Here is a 12,945-nt window from a genome sequence, read left to right as displayed (position 1 = left end):
AGAAAACCCACCCGGGATGGTGACCTCTTCACATTTCTTCCCCTCCTCCTACACTTGACAGGATCCCTCTCCACAGGATGGAGCTACAGCTAGACTAAACCTAGTCTGTCCCCTCTCCCCCCACTTTGAGTATCTCCCTCTTGTGAATCCAAGTGTGCCTACAGGCCCTTGTCTTCAAGGGTCTCTTGTCTGTTCCCGGGCTCCCTATGTTGGGTGACTCTCCAGAGTCTAAATTAGGGGTTCTCAGCTTGTTTGTGTGTTATGCAGCCTATGGGCCCTTTCTGTTTTAGATGTATAAAATATACAGGATTGAAAAAAAATATTGAAATGTAATTATCAACATGTGCGTGAGGTGGAACACGTTCACAGACCCAAGGTTGAGGTTCCTTACTTAAATCGAAGACTTTGAAGATGGGAGAGTAGTGGTGGCTATTTGAGCCTTAGTTTCTCCATCCATAAAGTGGGGATAATAATGCTTGCACTGTTATTGTCCCCTCACAGACTTGTAAAGAAAGTGTACTATAAACCTTAAAACTAGAAAAACCAATGGTGTTACTATGAACAAATAGAGAGGGGATTAGGGAGATTAGCTCCCTACGGAGTAGAGGTCAGGGAACCGGGAGCCCACGGCCCCAGGCAGGGACCCAGAGCTCCTTCCCATCCCCCCCCCCCCCAAAAGGGAGTGGGGTAAGAGGTATGTGGTCTGGGTGGGTCTCATGCTGCTTTTGTCTTCATTTCTCTTTTTCAACCTCTGCTTTTCTTCCAGTTTTGGGGGGCAGTTGGAGGCTGACCCAGGGAGGAGCTTTGGCTGATGAAGGGGACAGGGTCATGTGTCAAACGAGGACCCGGCTGGGGCTGACAAGCAAGGGTCCTGTGTGTGAGACGACTGACAGTGAGGGGTGGGAAGGGGGCTGTGTGTTGGTGTGGACAGGGAGGGCTCGGTGTACTAAAGAAGGATGCCTAGGAACTTGTATGCAAGAATAAGACTGGGAAGGAGCTGGGTTTAAGCACTGGAAGGGAGATATTTGAATGCTTCAGAAGAGCGGGGGGTGGGGGAGTCTCAGTGCGTGACGGGGAAGAATCTGCCAGTGTGACGGTAAAGGGGCGGGACCTGGGTGCGTGACGGAAATGGGAGGGGGCCGCGTGCGTGACGAGGGTGGGGAAGGGATTTGTGTGCGTGCGTGCGTGACGAAGAATGCGTTCTCTAGGGGAGTGGGAATCCGGTGGATGGGGATGGGGTGGGACCCAGTGCATCTGTGCTTGTGCGTGCATGGGTCCTTAGGGCTCTGCGGGAGGGGCAGTGGTAGGGGGATCTGGGACAGCGGGGCTCATGGTTGCCCCTCCCTGGTCCCCTTACTGCGTGTGAGCCCCATCCCACACCTGCCCCCACCACACCTTATCCTACCCTCCTCCCCCTTTCGAGGGGCTTTTTAGACTTGTGAAACCGGGAGAGAAGGTGGCTGTTAACCCCTTCCTGCCGGGCTGAAACCAGGCTGGGGCTTCCCCCGGCTGGGACAACGGGGCCATCAGCTGCACCCCCATCTCCATGGGAACCGCGACTTCCGGCCTTTTTTACTCTCCCCCTCTCATCCCCCCCACCTTCCAGAGCTTCCTATGCCTGCAGGGGCTTGGAGAGGGGAGTGGGTGGGTGGGGGGAACCTTCTTTTCCTGACCCGCCCTGATTGGCCTGGGGTGAGAGGGTTCAGTGCCCTTCCCTCCCTGGCTGTGACTCAGACCCTAGGGTCCCCAGTGTACCGGGGGGCTCCACCCTATGAATCATTTCTCCTCGAGGCTTTCTCGATATTGTTAGGGGGATCCCCTGAGGGTCTCAATCTCCTCCATGCCATCTCTACAGCCTAACAGAGACCAGGGAGCCTGAGCTAAAAGCACCAAAGTGCAGGACGATGGGAAGGCTTTCTAGTTCGGCCACTCCAACCTTCTGTAGGTAGTGGGGGTGTAGTGGTTTGGGGAGCAGCTGGAACCCAGACTGAAGAGGGGACTTTTGATTCCCAGCCTAGGCCTACTGATGGAAGCTAAGATGCTTAGATCATATCTTTCCAGCTGAGGCCTGGAAATCAGGACCCAGGTGGCTGTTGTGGCCCCACACTTCTCACAGAATCTGGGAAGGGCCAGTATGGGTTTGTGTGGGGAGGGGAAGGGGGGCAGTGACTCACTCAGGCCTGGGGAGGCCTTGGCCTCTCACCCTGTGGCTCAAACTCATGGGCTCAACACCAGCACAAATAAACATGCTTCTCCTGTGCCCACATGCATGTCTCTGGGTCTGGGAGTCAATATAGAAGACCAGGGGCCACCCAGTATGGCAAGTCTGTCACAGCTTACGTGATCAGCACCATGTAGTATACATGCCAAAGTCATGTATGCAATAATTATCTGGGAACAAATCTTGCTGCCTAAAGGAGCTAGGTCCCCAGACAGGAAGTTTTTGCAGAGAAAGCTAGTAGAGAAACAGTTAAGAAAACTGTTGTCCTATTCATTCCAGTCCTAATTTCAGAGCTAAAGTTATCAGCTGCGTCCCCCCCCAACCTAGGCTCTGACTCAAAACATCTTCTCCCTCTTCTCCCCAGACTAGGCCTCAGACCCCAGGAGGACGAAGGCATCAAACTCCTAGCTCAGCCTCTCCTAGTGTGCTACCCCTCTCCTTAAGCTACCAGTCTCAGTCTGGATGCCATTCCCCTTCCAGTGGATCTTTAGTATGACCTGGAAAGTTCTTGATAGAACAGGGCTGGTTGCTGATCAGCCCCCTTCCTTTCCCCTCAACCCTCAGGTCTGACATCCAGGCCCAGGATTCCCCTTCAAGAACTTAACATATAAATCCCATTCTTCAAATTTGATCCTAAGGACTTCCCCTGAGGGCTCTACATCTTCACTAGTGAGACTTTGAGACCTTAAGATCCACTTTTTTCACTCCTTGTCGGAGAAAACTGCCCCTATCCCTGGCCATTTCCTGTCCTGAGGCCCCTCATTCCCCCTACCAGGTCAGATTCTAAGGTTCTGAGGAGTGGGTCTCCTCAAGGTCTGGCTCTGAAGGGCCAGGATCCATTCCTCTTTACCCCAGGCCACAAGGTCTGGCCCTAACACCCCCAGGTTGGGCCTTGAAGCCTGGTTCTCCACACCCTACCACCACACCCTCCCCCTCCCCCCTCCCCACCTCCTGCCATGCACCCAGGAAGTGAGAGGCGGTGGGAGGAATGAGGAGGAACCCGTCTGGCCCGTTGGGGGCCTCCTCCCTGCCACCCTCATTCCCCAGCCCTGACACAGCCCCGCCCCCTGGAGCTGAGGGCGCAGAATGCCTGGGTCCCTGTGGAGAGGCTTGCAGGCTAGCCAGCTTGAGCTGTGGGGGAGGGGTAAACGGAGGAGGAACTGAAGGATGAAGCCCAAGTCTGGTCTAGTGTCTCGGGAACATCCTGTGGACTGGAGATTCCGGGCTCTCCCCTCATCCCAACCCACCCCCTCAGGGAGACATCAGCTTGGGTCATCAGACAGTGAAAACGGGGTCACCAAAACCCTGACACACAGCTGGAGGGCCAGACACACACACACACACACACACACACACACACACACAAACCCATACTTATTCAAGACACAAATATAGCTCAATCATACATACACAAACACGCAGTATAAATACATGTAGGTGAAGGATGCATACACACACACACTCCTAACCTAGATGTGCACCCCAACTGAGATATTCAAATGCCTACTAAGAACAAAGCTCACTACACAACCCTGGGAGAACAGTACACAACTAGACATATACAACCCAGGGAGGACATAGCAAGGACACAGACATTGCCTGATATGATACACACACCACAGAACATGCTCAAATACACAATCTAGACATAGCCACTAACGCAGTCCTGACCTTCCTGCTTCTCCGGTACTCCCTCTCCATCCTAACAGCAACGATGATGTTTGTGTCTCAAATCAATAGAAAATGCTCTCTCCCTCTTCATGAGTTTTTCAAGGGTAGGGAGTAATGGGACAGAGAGGATCTGTTAGTAGCTTTCTCACTCTATTTGCCCCCCCCCCCCCCACCTGTCTGTCTGTCCTTGTTCCCCTGGAGGATTTTCTGAGTCTCCACTCAGTTTATGGGGTTTCGCATCCAGAATCTTGTTATGTATTCCTTACTAACTACTTAACCTTAACACTGCTGTATCCCACTGAGGAGTGGATGGGTATTGGTCTTGTGGAAATCATTCCTCTTCCACATCTGGGCATTGGCTCCCTCCCTCACATCTCCTATAGTGCTCAGTCAGAGGGAAGATGGTGGGCCCAGTGCTTCCTACTTCCAGGAAAGATTGGAAGCCTTGGAATTGGGGAGTGGAGTAGGAGATTGACCTGCCCCACCCAAGTAAAGAGTTAGGGCTTTGCTTCCTGCACTGAACCCCAGGCACACAGAATAGGTTTGGCTAGAAGCTAACTTTAACTACTTCAGGGAACTTGGGGGCTGGAGGGGTGGATGAAATCCCTCAATCTCCACTGCTTCCTCTTTTCTTCCTTCTGAGTTTAATCTGATTTAAAGCTGGAAAGGACCTCAGAAGTCATCTAGTTAGATCCTTCATTTTGTTGAATAGGAAAACTGAAGCCCAGAAAAGGGAAAGGACTCACCCAAGGTAACTCACACAGGTAATAGTAGCAGATTCAAGATCTAGACTCAGGTCTCCTAATTTGAGATCCAGGGCTGTTTTCATTACACCACACTGCCTCTCAATCTTTCCTTCCTCTTTAACCACCCCCTCCATCCCTTTCTTAGCCCATAGAACAGGATTTGGAGGGCTGGGAAAACCAGGATTAAGGTGGAAGATAGTTCAGTCTCCTCAAACTCCCCCTTGAATTCAGCCAACATTACTTTTTCTTTCCTCATAAATTTCACAGGGTTTCAGAGCTGGAGAACCTAAAAATGTTGCCTAATTTAGCTCCCTACTTTTATAAATGAGGAAATTTGCAGCCCTCTAGTTTGTCCATAGCCATACTGAGAGCCCATAACAGAACTAGCATTTGAACCCAGGACCCTTGGCTCCAAATCTAGCCAGCTACCTTCATCCCACTCCAGGCTTCCAGAACAGGCAGAGAAGGAGGGGCCTAACCCTCCCCAACTCCCCATTGAATTTGACCTCTTCCTCTTTCTCTACTTCCTCTCCTGCCCTGCCCCCTCCCCAGCACTTACTTCCTGGAGCTAGGAAGCCTGACCTCAAGGTTCTAGCACCAGCTGGCTTGCTAGGTCACTTAAGACAGGGACTCTCCCCTCCCCAGACCTCAGTTTCCCAGAGGGAACAAGTGGCTGCTGATTAGCAAGAGATTTTCAGAGAGACAAGATGGGGGAAAGGTTTACCAGGCTATTTATAAGAAGGAGAAGTTAGGTTGCAGGGCTGTCCAAAAGCCCCAAAGAATACTGTCCTGGAGGGAAGTCACCTCAGCCTCCAGGGCTTCCTCTTTCCGAGAGGGCCAGAGTCCAACCAGATGCCTATAGATGGTGCCCACCTCCCTGGGGCTTGGGCAGTGCTTATAGTGCCAGGCACCGGATGAGGGGAGCAGGGGGGAGCCTTCTGTCCACGCCTACCTGGCTGCTGGAGACTTTGGCGCCAGCAGGGCGGCTGGGGGGGAGGTGGTGCCCAAGAAACACAGGCCACAAGGGTGAGGCTGGCATGGAAGCTGTCCTGAGCCTGGAACCTGCCAGACTAGCCCTCTTAAGGAACTGGGGGGTGGGAACAGAGAAACAGGGATGATCTGACATTCTTCCAGTCTTCAAGATGTAGAGGTTATTTTATCCCATCCCTACATCAATATACATAACCCATCCCCACTCCAATTAATTTCTGTTCAATACAGTACTGGTAAGCCATCTTCCTTCATTCTCTTTCATCTTCATCAAGAATCATTTCTGCATCATTTCACACTTTTTCTCTGCCACCCCTCTGCCTTGACCTGCCTATTAGTCTGTTTCCTATGTTTTTAAACTTTTGATGCTTAATTCTTTATAAATAAGTATCTCTAGACATCAAAAGATCTGCGGGTCTTCATCTCCAATTCTCTTTTTCTGTATGTTTCTCTGCCTTTATGTTTCTGTATATTTCTTTGATATGCTGCATTACATTTTTGAGCAGAGCAGAGTGGTTATAAAGCTGTCTCTTCATTCCTTTCCTGTCTCTGTTGGCATCTGTATTTCTGTGACTATTGCCTACCTCTCTCTACCTCTGTTTCTATCCCCAAGACAAGAATCTTAGTTGTAAGGGACCTTGGAGGTGAAGTAGGCACTCTCTATCTCTGTCTTTCTGTCTCTGTCTCCTCCTCCGGCCTTCTTTCCCTCTCTTTCCCCTCTCCCTCCCTTTCTCTGTCTAAGTCTGTTTCTCTCTCCCTCTTTCTCTTCCTATCTTTATATCTGTGTCTACTTCTGTCTGTAGATCTCAGTCTTTCAGTCCTTTTTCCCTGTTTCCCATCCCTTCAACCTGATATCTATCTCTTTAGCTGACCAAGGCTTGCTGTGGGAGCTGAGTCACCAAAGCCTCTGGGTCCCTGCCCACTCCTGGCCCTGGCTTGGGGGGGTGGGGTTGAACTTCTGGGAGCAGTGGGTGGATGTTGTATGAAGAAGGGGGGCTGGGATAGCCAGTGAATGAGAGTCTGTACCCCTCCCCCAGCAGTTATCTTACCCATTCTCTGTTGTTTCCCTCTACCCCCCCTCCCCTCCCTTATGGGAAAGCCCCTGTAGAGGCCCTGGCCTCCCCCAGCCCAATGGTCTTGCCAGGTGTCAGTCAGGGAGTCATTAGCATGGGCGGGAGACAGGGAGATTGGCATAGTGCCGGCCAGACAGAGCCCAGTTCCCTCCCCACACACATACACATACTATTCTCATACTTACTCCATCCCTCTTGACTGGTCAGTTACAGCCTGGAATATATCTCAGAAGATAGAGACCAGGATGATGGAGGGAACAGAGAAAGGGACCAAGTTGGGGAGAGCAGGGGACGGGGAAAGTGGTGAAGGAGGGACGAACATGAGGCATTGGGCAGGGGTTCAGGTTAAGGAAAAAGAAGAAACATGGTGGTAACCCTGGGGATAAGCAGATACCTAGACCAGACAGAGAGGTTGGGGGTTCAAAGTTGAGGATAGTGTCCTTGTCATGTTTCCTAATCTTCCTCATTGGGGCAGCTAGGTGGTGCAGTAGATAGAGCACCAGTGCAGGAGTCAGGAGGACCTGAGTTCAAATCTCACTTCAGACACTTGACACTCACTAGCTGTGTGACCTTGGGCAAGTCACTTAACCCCAATTGCCTTGTCGTGGGTCATCTCCAGTCATCTTGATGAATATCTGGTCACTGGATTCAGATGGCTCTGGAGGAGAAGTAAGGCACAGCTCTCCCTCACTCAAAACAAAGTCAAGTGCAAGTCATGTCATTATTTCTCTGATGGCATGGTCTTCTTCAGCAACCAAGGATGAACACAGCCTTCCTCATTATATCCCCCTGTCTCCCTCTCCCACCATCTCCACTCGCTCCTCTATTCATCTGTAATTTTTTTATCCTCTCTTCAACTCTATCTGTCTGTATAGCTATCTGGCTCACTTAGTCTCAGTTTCTCTTTCCCTTCTTTCATTTTCTTACTCCACACACAAGCAACCTTCTGCCTTTGGTTCCTCTGTCTGCCTGCATCTCTACCTCTCACTGTTTCTCTTTCCATCTGTCTTTCTCTTTCTGTGTACTCCATCCCTCCCTCCCCCCTCTCCCTTTCTCTCTGTCCCTCTGTTTCTGTCTCTCTTACTTTCTATGTCTCTCTCTATTCCTCACTTTTCTGTTTTTGTATATAATCAGAAATAGATTATCTAACCCAACTCTTTACAAATGAGGAAATTGAGGTCCACAGAAGGAGTCATTTGACCGATGCAGAAGCCGCATCTTTGTCTCTGTTTAGTGTCAGGATTGTAAAGAGATCACGTTGTGCAGACCCTTATAAAGTAATTATAGATGGGTTAATCAGGACCCTGAGAGTGTCTTATACTAGTAAGTGGCAGAAATGGGACTAAAACGCAAATGTCCTGAATGTGATTCAAGTTCCTCACCTTGTAGAAGTACTCCCTGTGTAAAAGTGGGGGCTGGACAGCTCCCTCCAAAGTTACCTTAGCCATCCCCTGGCTGCAGCTCTGGGCCTCTCTGGAAGGGAAGTGAGACTTCCTTTTTGTTCCAGACACACACCCTGGCAGCTGGGAAGTCCCACCTCTGGTCTGACACGAAGCCTCACCATCCTATTTCTACCCAATAATCTCAGCTGTCCTGTGAAATGGGAACTGTCACTCAGTCCCTCTTTCCCACCTTGGGCCCTAGGCTCCTCCGCCACGCCAGCGCCCCGGACCTTGTCCTCCTGGCTGCTTTGCTCCCTTCCCACTCACTCCAACCTCCGCCCCAGGATGGGGTGAAGTCTGGCCCAAGTCTTCCTGGGCTCCCCTGGGATCCTGCCTCAGGGCAGGGGGACAGGACTTGGGTGGGGTGAGGCAGGACAAAGCTGGAGGCCCAGGGGCGGGTGAGATGGGGGGGTGCTGTACGGAGGCGGTGGCCGGGGCTGGTTGGAACTAGCCAGAGAGGGGCCCGGCTTGGCCCCTCCTTAGGACCTGGCAGGAACCGGGTCTCTGGGCTCGGGGCCCCGCCCCTTCCTGTGACCTTATTTGGACTTAGGGCTGAAACTGGGAAGGCGGGACCAGAGTCTGAATCGGGGGAGGGGGACAGGATCCTGGAGGACCGGAGGGGCAGAGATCCAGAGTTTGAGAGCCGGAGCTTGAAGTACAGGGGACTGGAGTTTGAATCTGGCAGGGAAAGGACTTAGGATGCTGGGGGAAAAGGGGTAGGGGATGAATCTGACCCGGAGAGGACCAGAGGAGGCCGAAGAGAGTTCTATGGGGCACCATGGGGTAGAGATTCCAAGGCAGGAGTCCTGGGGGCGGGTGCTCAGGATGCTGCAGAGTGGGATTTGGGGGACAAAGGTTCAGAGGCTGAAGAGTTCTGAAATGGAAGAGTCTCGGGGAACTGGAGAGGAGATCTGGATGAGCAGGAAGAATAACAGAGGTTTAACCAAGAAGGTCAGGAATCTGGAGGGGCAGGAGTATCTCAGGCCTCATTCAACTCTCAGACTGGGAGCCAGGGGCAGGCAATATCCTAGAGCCCCCTTCGGTTACTATGGAGACAATGACAAGAGCTCCACCACCCTGCCCCCATCTCCTTTTCTACGGTATTGTATCACTCCAATTAGGGCTGTATTGGGAACCCCCTTAAAGGGATTCTCTGACTATAGAGGACATTTAGGGTTCCTCTTCCCATTCTCTGGCCCTATTTCCACCCGTGACTTCAGAGACTTGCTGAGGCTTAGGGGAGGGGAGCATTCTCACAGGTAAATTAAACTCAGCAATCCATTCTGGCCTTCCCCTCCTCCCTCAAACCAGCCAATGGTGCAGGAAACCAGGGATGAAGACAAAAAACCGTTAGGTAGCACCCCCTCTTCCCCAAAGTCCAGACCTCCTGCATGTCTCCATCCCCACCAGACTCCTGGACATCTTAGAAATACCCAGAGGAGTCCAACTTTTGGGAATGCTTAAGAGAAAGGTCTCACTGACTTCCAGAGGCAGGCCTGGATCTGTTCCTGTTGGGGAAGAAAGGTGGTTCTATACCTGTCCCTGCTTTGGGGGAACAGTTCCAGAGGCCAGGCACATACCTGCTCCCCTAGGTCCTGTCGAGTCCCAGTTCCTCATACCCATTGCCACATTTCCGTCAGATCTTTCTTAAGCAGGTTTCTAGGGAAGTCAGGGATTGGAGGCACCCAGGGGAGTTCTCCCGGATACCAACCCAGATCCCAAGGGGGAGGGAAAAGGGCCCTAGGCTTGAAGTCAGGAAACCTGCTCTAGATTGGTCTCTGCTTCTTACTACCTTTGGGCCTTCCTCCTTGTAGAATAAGGGAGCTGCCCCATCATATTTCTAAGATACCTTCTAACTGCTAATCTGTGATTCCATGGGTGTGCCAGCTCCCCATAGACTGGGAGAGGAACCTAGGCGTTCTGCCCTTCCCTCTCAGACCGCCTTTTAGGGGAGCAAGAGAGACTGGGATTGGGGGCTAAGAGGAGTAAAGAGGCACTGGAGCTCCTGGTTCATCGATAACCTATGCCACACCCTCCCATCCGCCGGCTTCCCAGTTCTAGGTACTCGGTACCCTTCTAATAGACAGCGAGTAGGGAGGGGTCTTTAGTCTCTGAGAGTGGGGTATGTGAGGGTCAGACAGGGTCCGAGTAGGTTGCAGACACTGCGTGTATAGGTCGGAGGTGTAGTAGGGAGTGGGGAGTTTCGAGGTGTCCGAGTCTTCGTAAAAGGGTCGGTGGATTCCCGTGGGGATTTGTCACAGCAGCTTCTGGGGCTCAATCGCCCCCATCCCCGGGTTGGTCTTAGGATCCCCTGTCTCTTATCTCAGGTCCCCCTCTTCCCTGATCTGTCTTCCAGGCCCAGTCTCTCGGCCTCTCGCGAGCCAGCCCCCTACTCCGGCCCCCAGTTTCCCTGTCTCCCTTGCCCATCCCAGTACCATCCCAGCCCAGCCCTGTCCTTGCCCGGCCCTGTCCCGCCGCCGCTGCTGTTTACAAGGACACGCGCTTCCTGGCAGTGACGCCAGTCTCCTCCTCCCCTTCCCCACGCCGAGCCCGGGCATACTGGGCGGGGAGGGGAAGAGTGGGGTGCGGGAGGAGGCGGGGGCCTGGTTCCCCTGCACAACCAATCAGGGATCGCTTACGCAGCCACCGCCGTATAAAGGCTCTGGGGTACGCAGCGAGGCCGGCAAAGAAGCGGGGAGTCCGAAGGCTGTGGGCTGGGAATGCGAGCTTGAGAACAGCAGGCAGCCATAGAGCCTTGATCGCCCGAGCCAGCTAACAGGGCGCGGCGCAAAGAAGACCAACTGAACCAGGCCAGGACTTGGACTCCTGCTGTCAGATCTGCCTCGCTAACACAAGATCCTTGCCACTGTTTTCTGGAGACTTGAAGGGGTGGGGACGGTCACAGAAGACTGAGTCCGGGAAGAGTGGGGCACAGCAGGGGAACTCAGGTTTAGCATCGAGGTGCGTTCCGGAAGCCAGAAGCGGCTGGTCTGACCCGAGCCTCCCAAAGCGTGCCCCGAGGGCATTCAGGCATTGGAGCTCGAGTGCCTCAGGGGTCTCCTCCTCTCGGCAGAGGGGAGCGCCGGGAGCTACGAGCTGGGCGCGCGGGCGCCTGGATGTGCACTAAGATGGAGCAACCTTTCTACCACGATGATTCGTACCCGGCGGCAGCTTATGGCCGGGGAGGTGCCGCTGCACTGGGACTGCATGATTACAAGCTGCTGAAACAGAATCTGGCACTCAATCTTGCCGCTGCCGCTGACCCTTACCGCGGCCTCAAGGCGCCAGGGCATGGTCGGGGACCGGGACCAGAGGACGCGAGTGGTGCCTACTTTTCAGGACCGCCACCTCCCCCTCAGAACGAGGCCTCTGCTGGGCCGGCGGGCTCGTTAAAGCTCGCGTCTCCCGAGCTGGAGCGCCTCATAGCGCAGAACAGCAATGGGCTCATCACCACAACGCCCACGCCGCCGGGCCAGTACTTCTACTCGCGCAGTGTGACGGAGGAGCAGGAGGGTTTCGCAGATGGCTTCGTCAAAGCGCTTGACGACCTGCACAAGATGAACCACGTGACGCCCCCCAACGTGTCACTGAGCAGCAGCAGTGGCAGCTCCGGAACCGCAGGGCCCCCAGCTCCCCCTAGTAGCGTTTATGGTCCCTCAGCCCTGGGCCCCGAACCACCTCCTGTCTACACCAACCTCACTAGTTACAGCTCCAGTGGTGGTAGTGGGGGCGCGGGCGCAGGGGCCGCGGGCGGCTACCCTACTGCCACAATCAGCTACCTCCCCCACGGACCGCCCTTCCCCGGGGGCCACCCGGCAGCAGTGGGGTTGAGCGCCCGGGCTGCGGGAGGCGCAGGGCCGCTGGCGGCCTTTAAGGAGGAACCACAGACAGTGCCCGAGGCGCGCAGCAGGGACGGGACACCACCCGTGTCGCCCATCAATATGGAGGACCAGGAGCGCATCAAAGTGGAGAGGAAACGACTGCGGAACCGGCTGGCGGCCACCAAGTGCCGCAAACGGAAGCTGGAGCGCATCGCGCGACTCGAGGACAAGGTGAAGACCCTCAAGTCCGAAAACGCTGGGCTGTCGAACACGGCTAGTGTGCTCCGTGAACAGGTGGCGCAGCTCAAGCAGAAGGTGCTGAGCCACGTCAACAGCGGCTGCCAGCTGCTGCTGGCCGTCAAGATGCAGAACTTCTGAGCCCACGCGCGGCCCGCCCACGGACCCGGCTGCGTGACTGACTCTCCCCCTCACGCCCCCGCCGCGCGTGATTCTGCCCGGGTATGGGCGGGCCGCAGACTCTGAGACGCGGGAGGAGGGCAGGGCCACCTGGAGGGCACTGGACTAGACGGAGGGGCCCCGCCCAGCGCGCCTGTCGGCTCGCTCTCTTTCTTCCCCACTCACCCACTAGTTCCAATCTCGAAGTTTACAAGCCTCACCTTGACCTGGGCCCCCACGCCTCTGGGCGACCCTCTGTACTCCCTGTTTTGTACGGTTTTTTTTTTCTGCAGGAAACAGACACGATTCATATTGAATATAATATATTTGTGTATTTAAGAAAGAAGTTCTATCCCCGCGGCGGAGCTGGCCCCGCTGCCTACACACGGCCCGCGCGGTGGCGGGTAGGAGCCCCTAGGAAGGGGTGCTCTCAGCCTGCCACCTTGCCTGCCCTGAGGGTTCCATCGGGTTGTGTCTCCCGGAGCACTTGAGTTTTAAAGTTTATTTTATCATTTTTGTGTGTGTTTTTGTTGTTCTGACTTTTTATTGAATTTATTTAAGTAAAAAAAAAAAGACTGTTTATTA

The 12,945-nt window shown here is 53.9% G+C and overlaps 1 protein-coding gene across 1 annotated transcript; it reads left to right on the top strand.

Moving 5' to 3' along the window:
* The first annotated feature begins 10,831 nt into the window (after positions 1-10,831).
* JUNB (JunB proto-oncogene, AP-1 transcription factor subunit) lies at positions 10,832-12,945 on the top strand. Its single transcript, XM_072602219.1, has one exon. It carries the CDS (start codon positions 11,260-11,262, stop codon positions 12,340-12,342), a length of 1,083 nt encoding a protein of 360 aa, XP_072458320.1. The 5' UTR covers positions 10,832-11,259; the 3' UTR covers positions 12,343-12,945.

This window comes from Notamacropus eugenii, chromosome 4 (assembly GCF_028372415.1).
Source record: "Notamacropus eugenii isolate mMacEug1 chromosome 4, mMacEug1.pri_v2, whole genome shotgun sequence".
Classification (NCBI taxonomy): domain Eukaryota; kingdom Metazoa; phylum Chordata; class Mammalia; order Diprotodontia; family Macropodidae; genus Notamacropus; species Notamacropus eugenii.
This window is presented reverse-complemented; position numbering and strand designations above follow the sequence as displayed.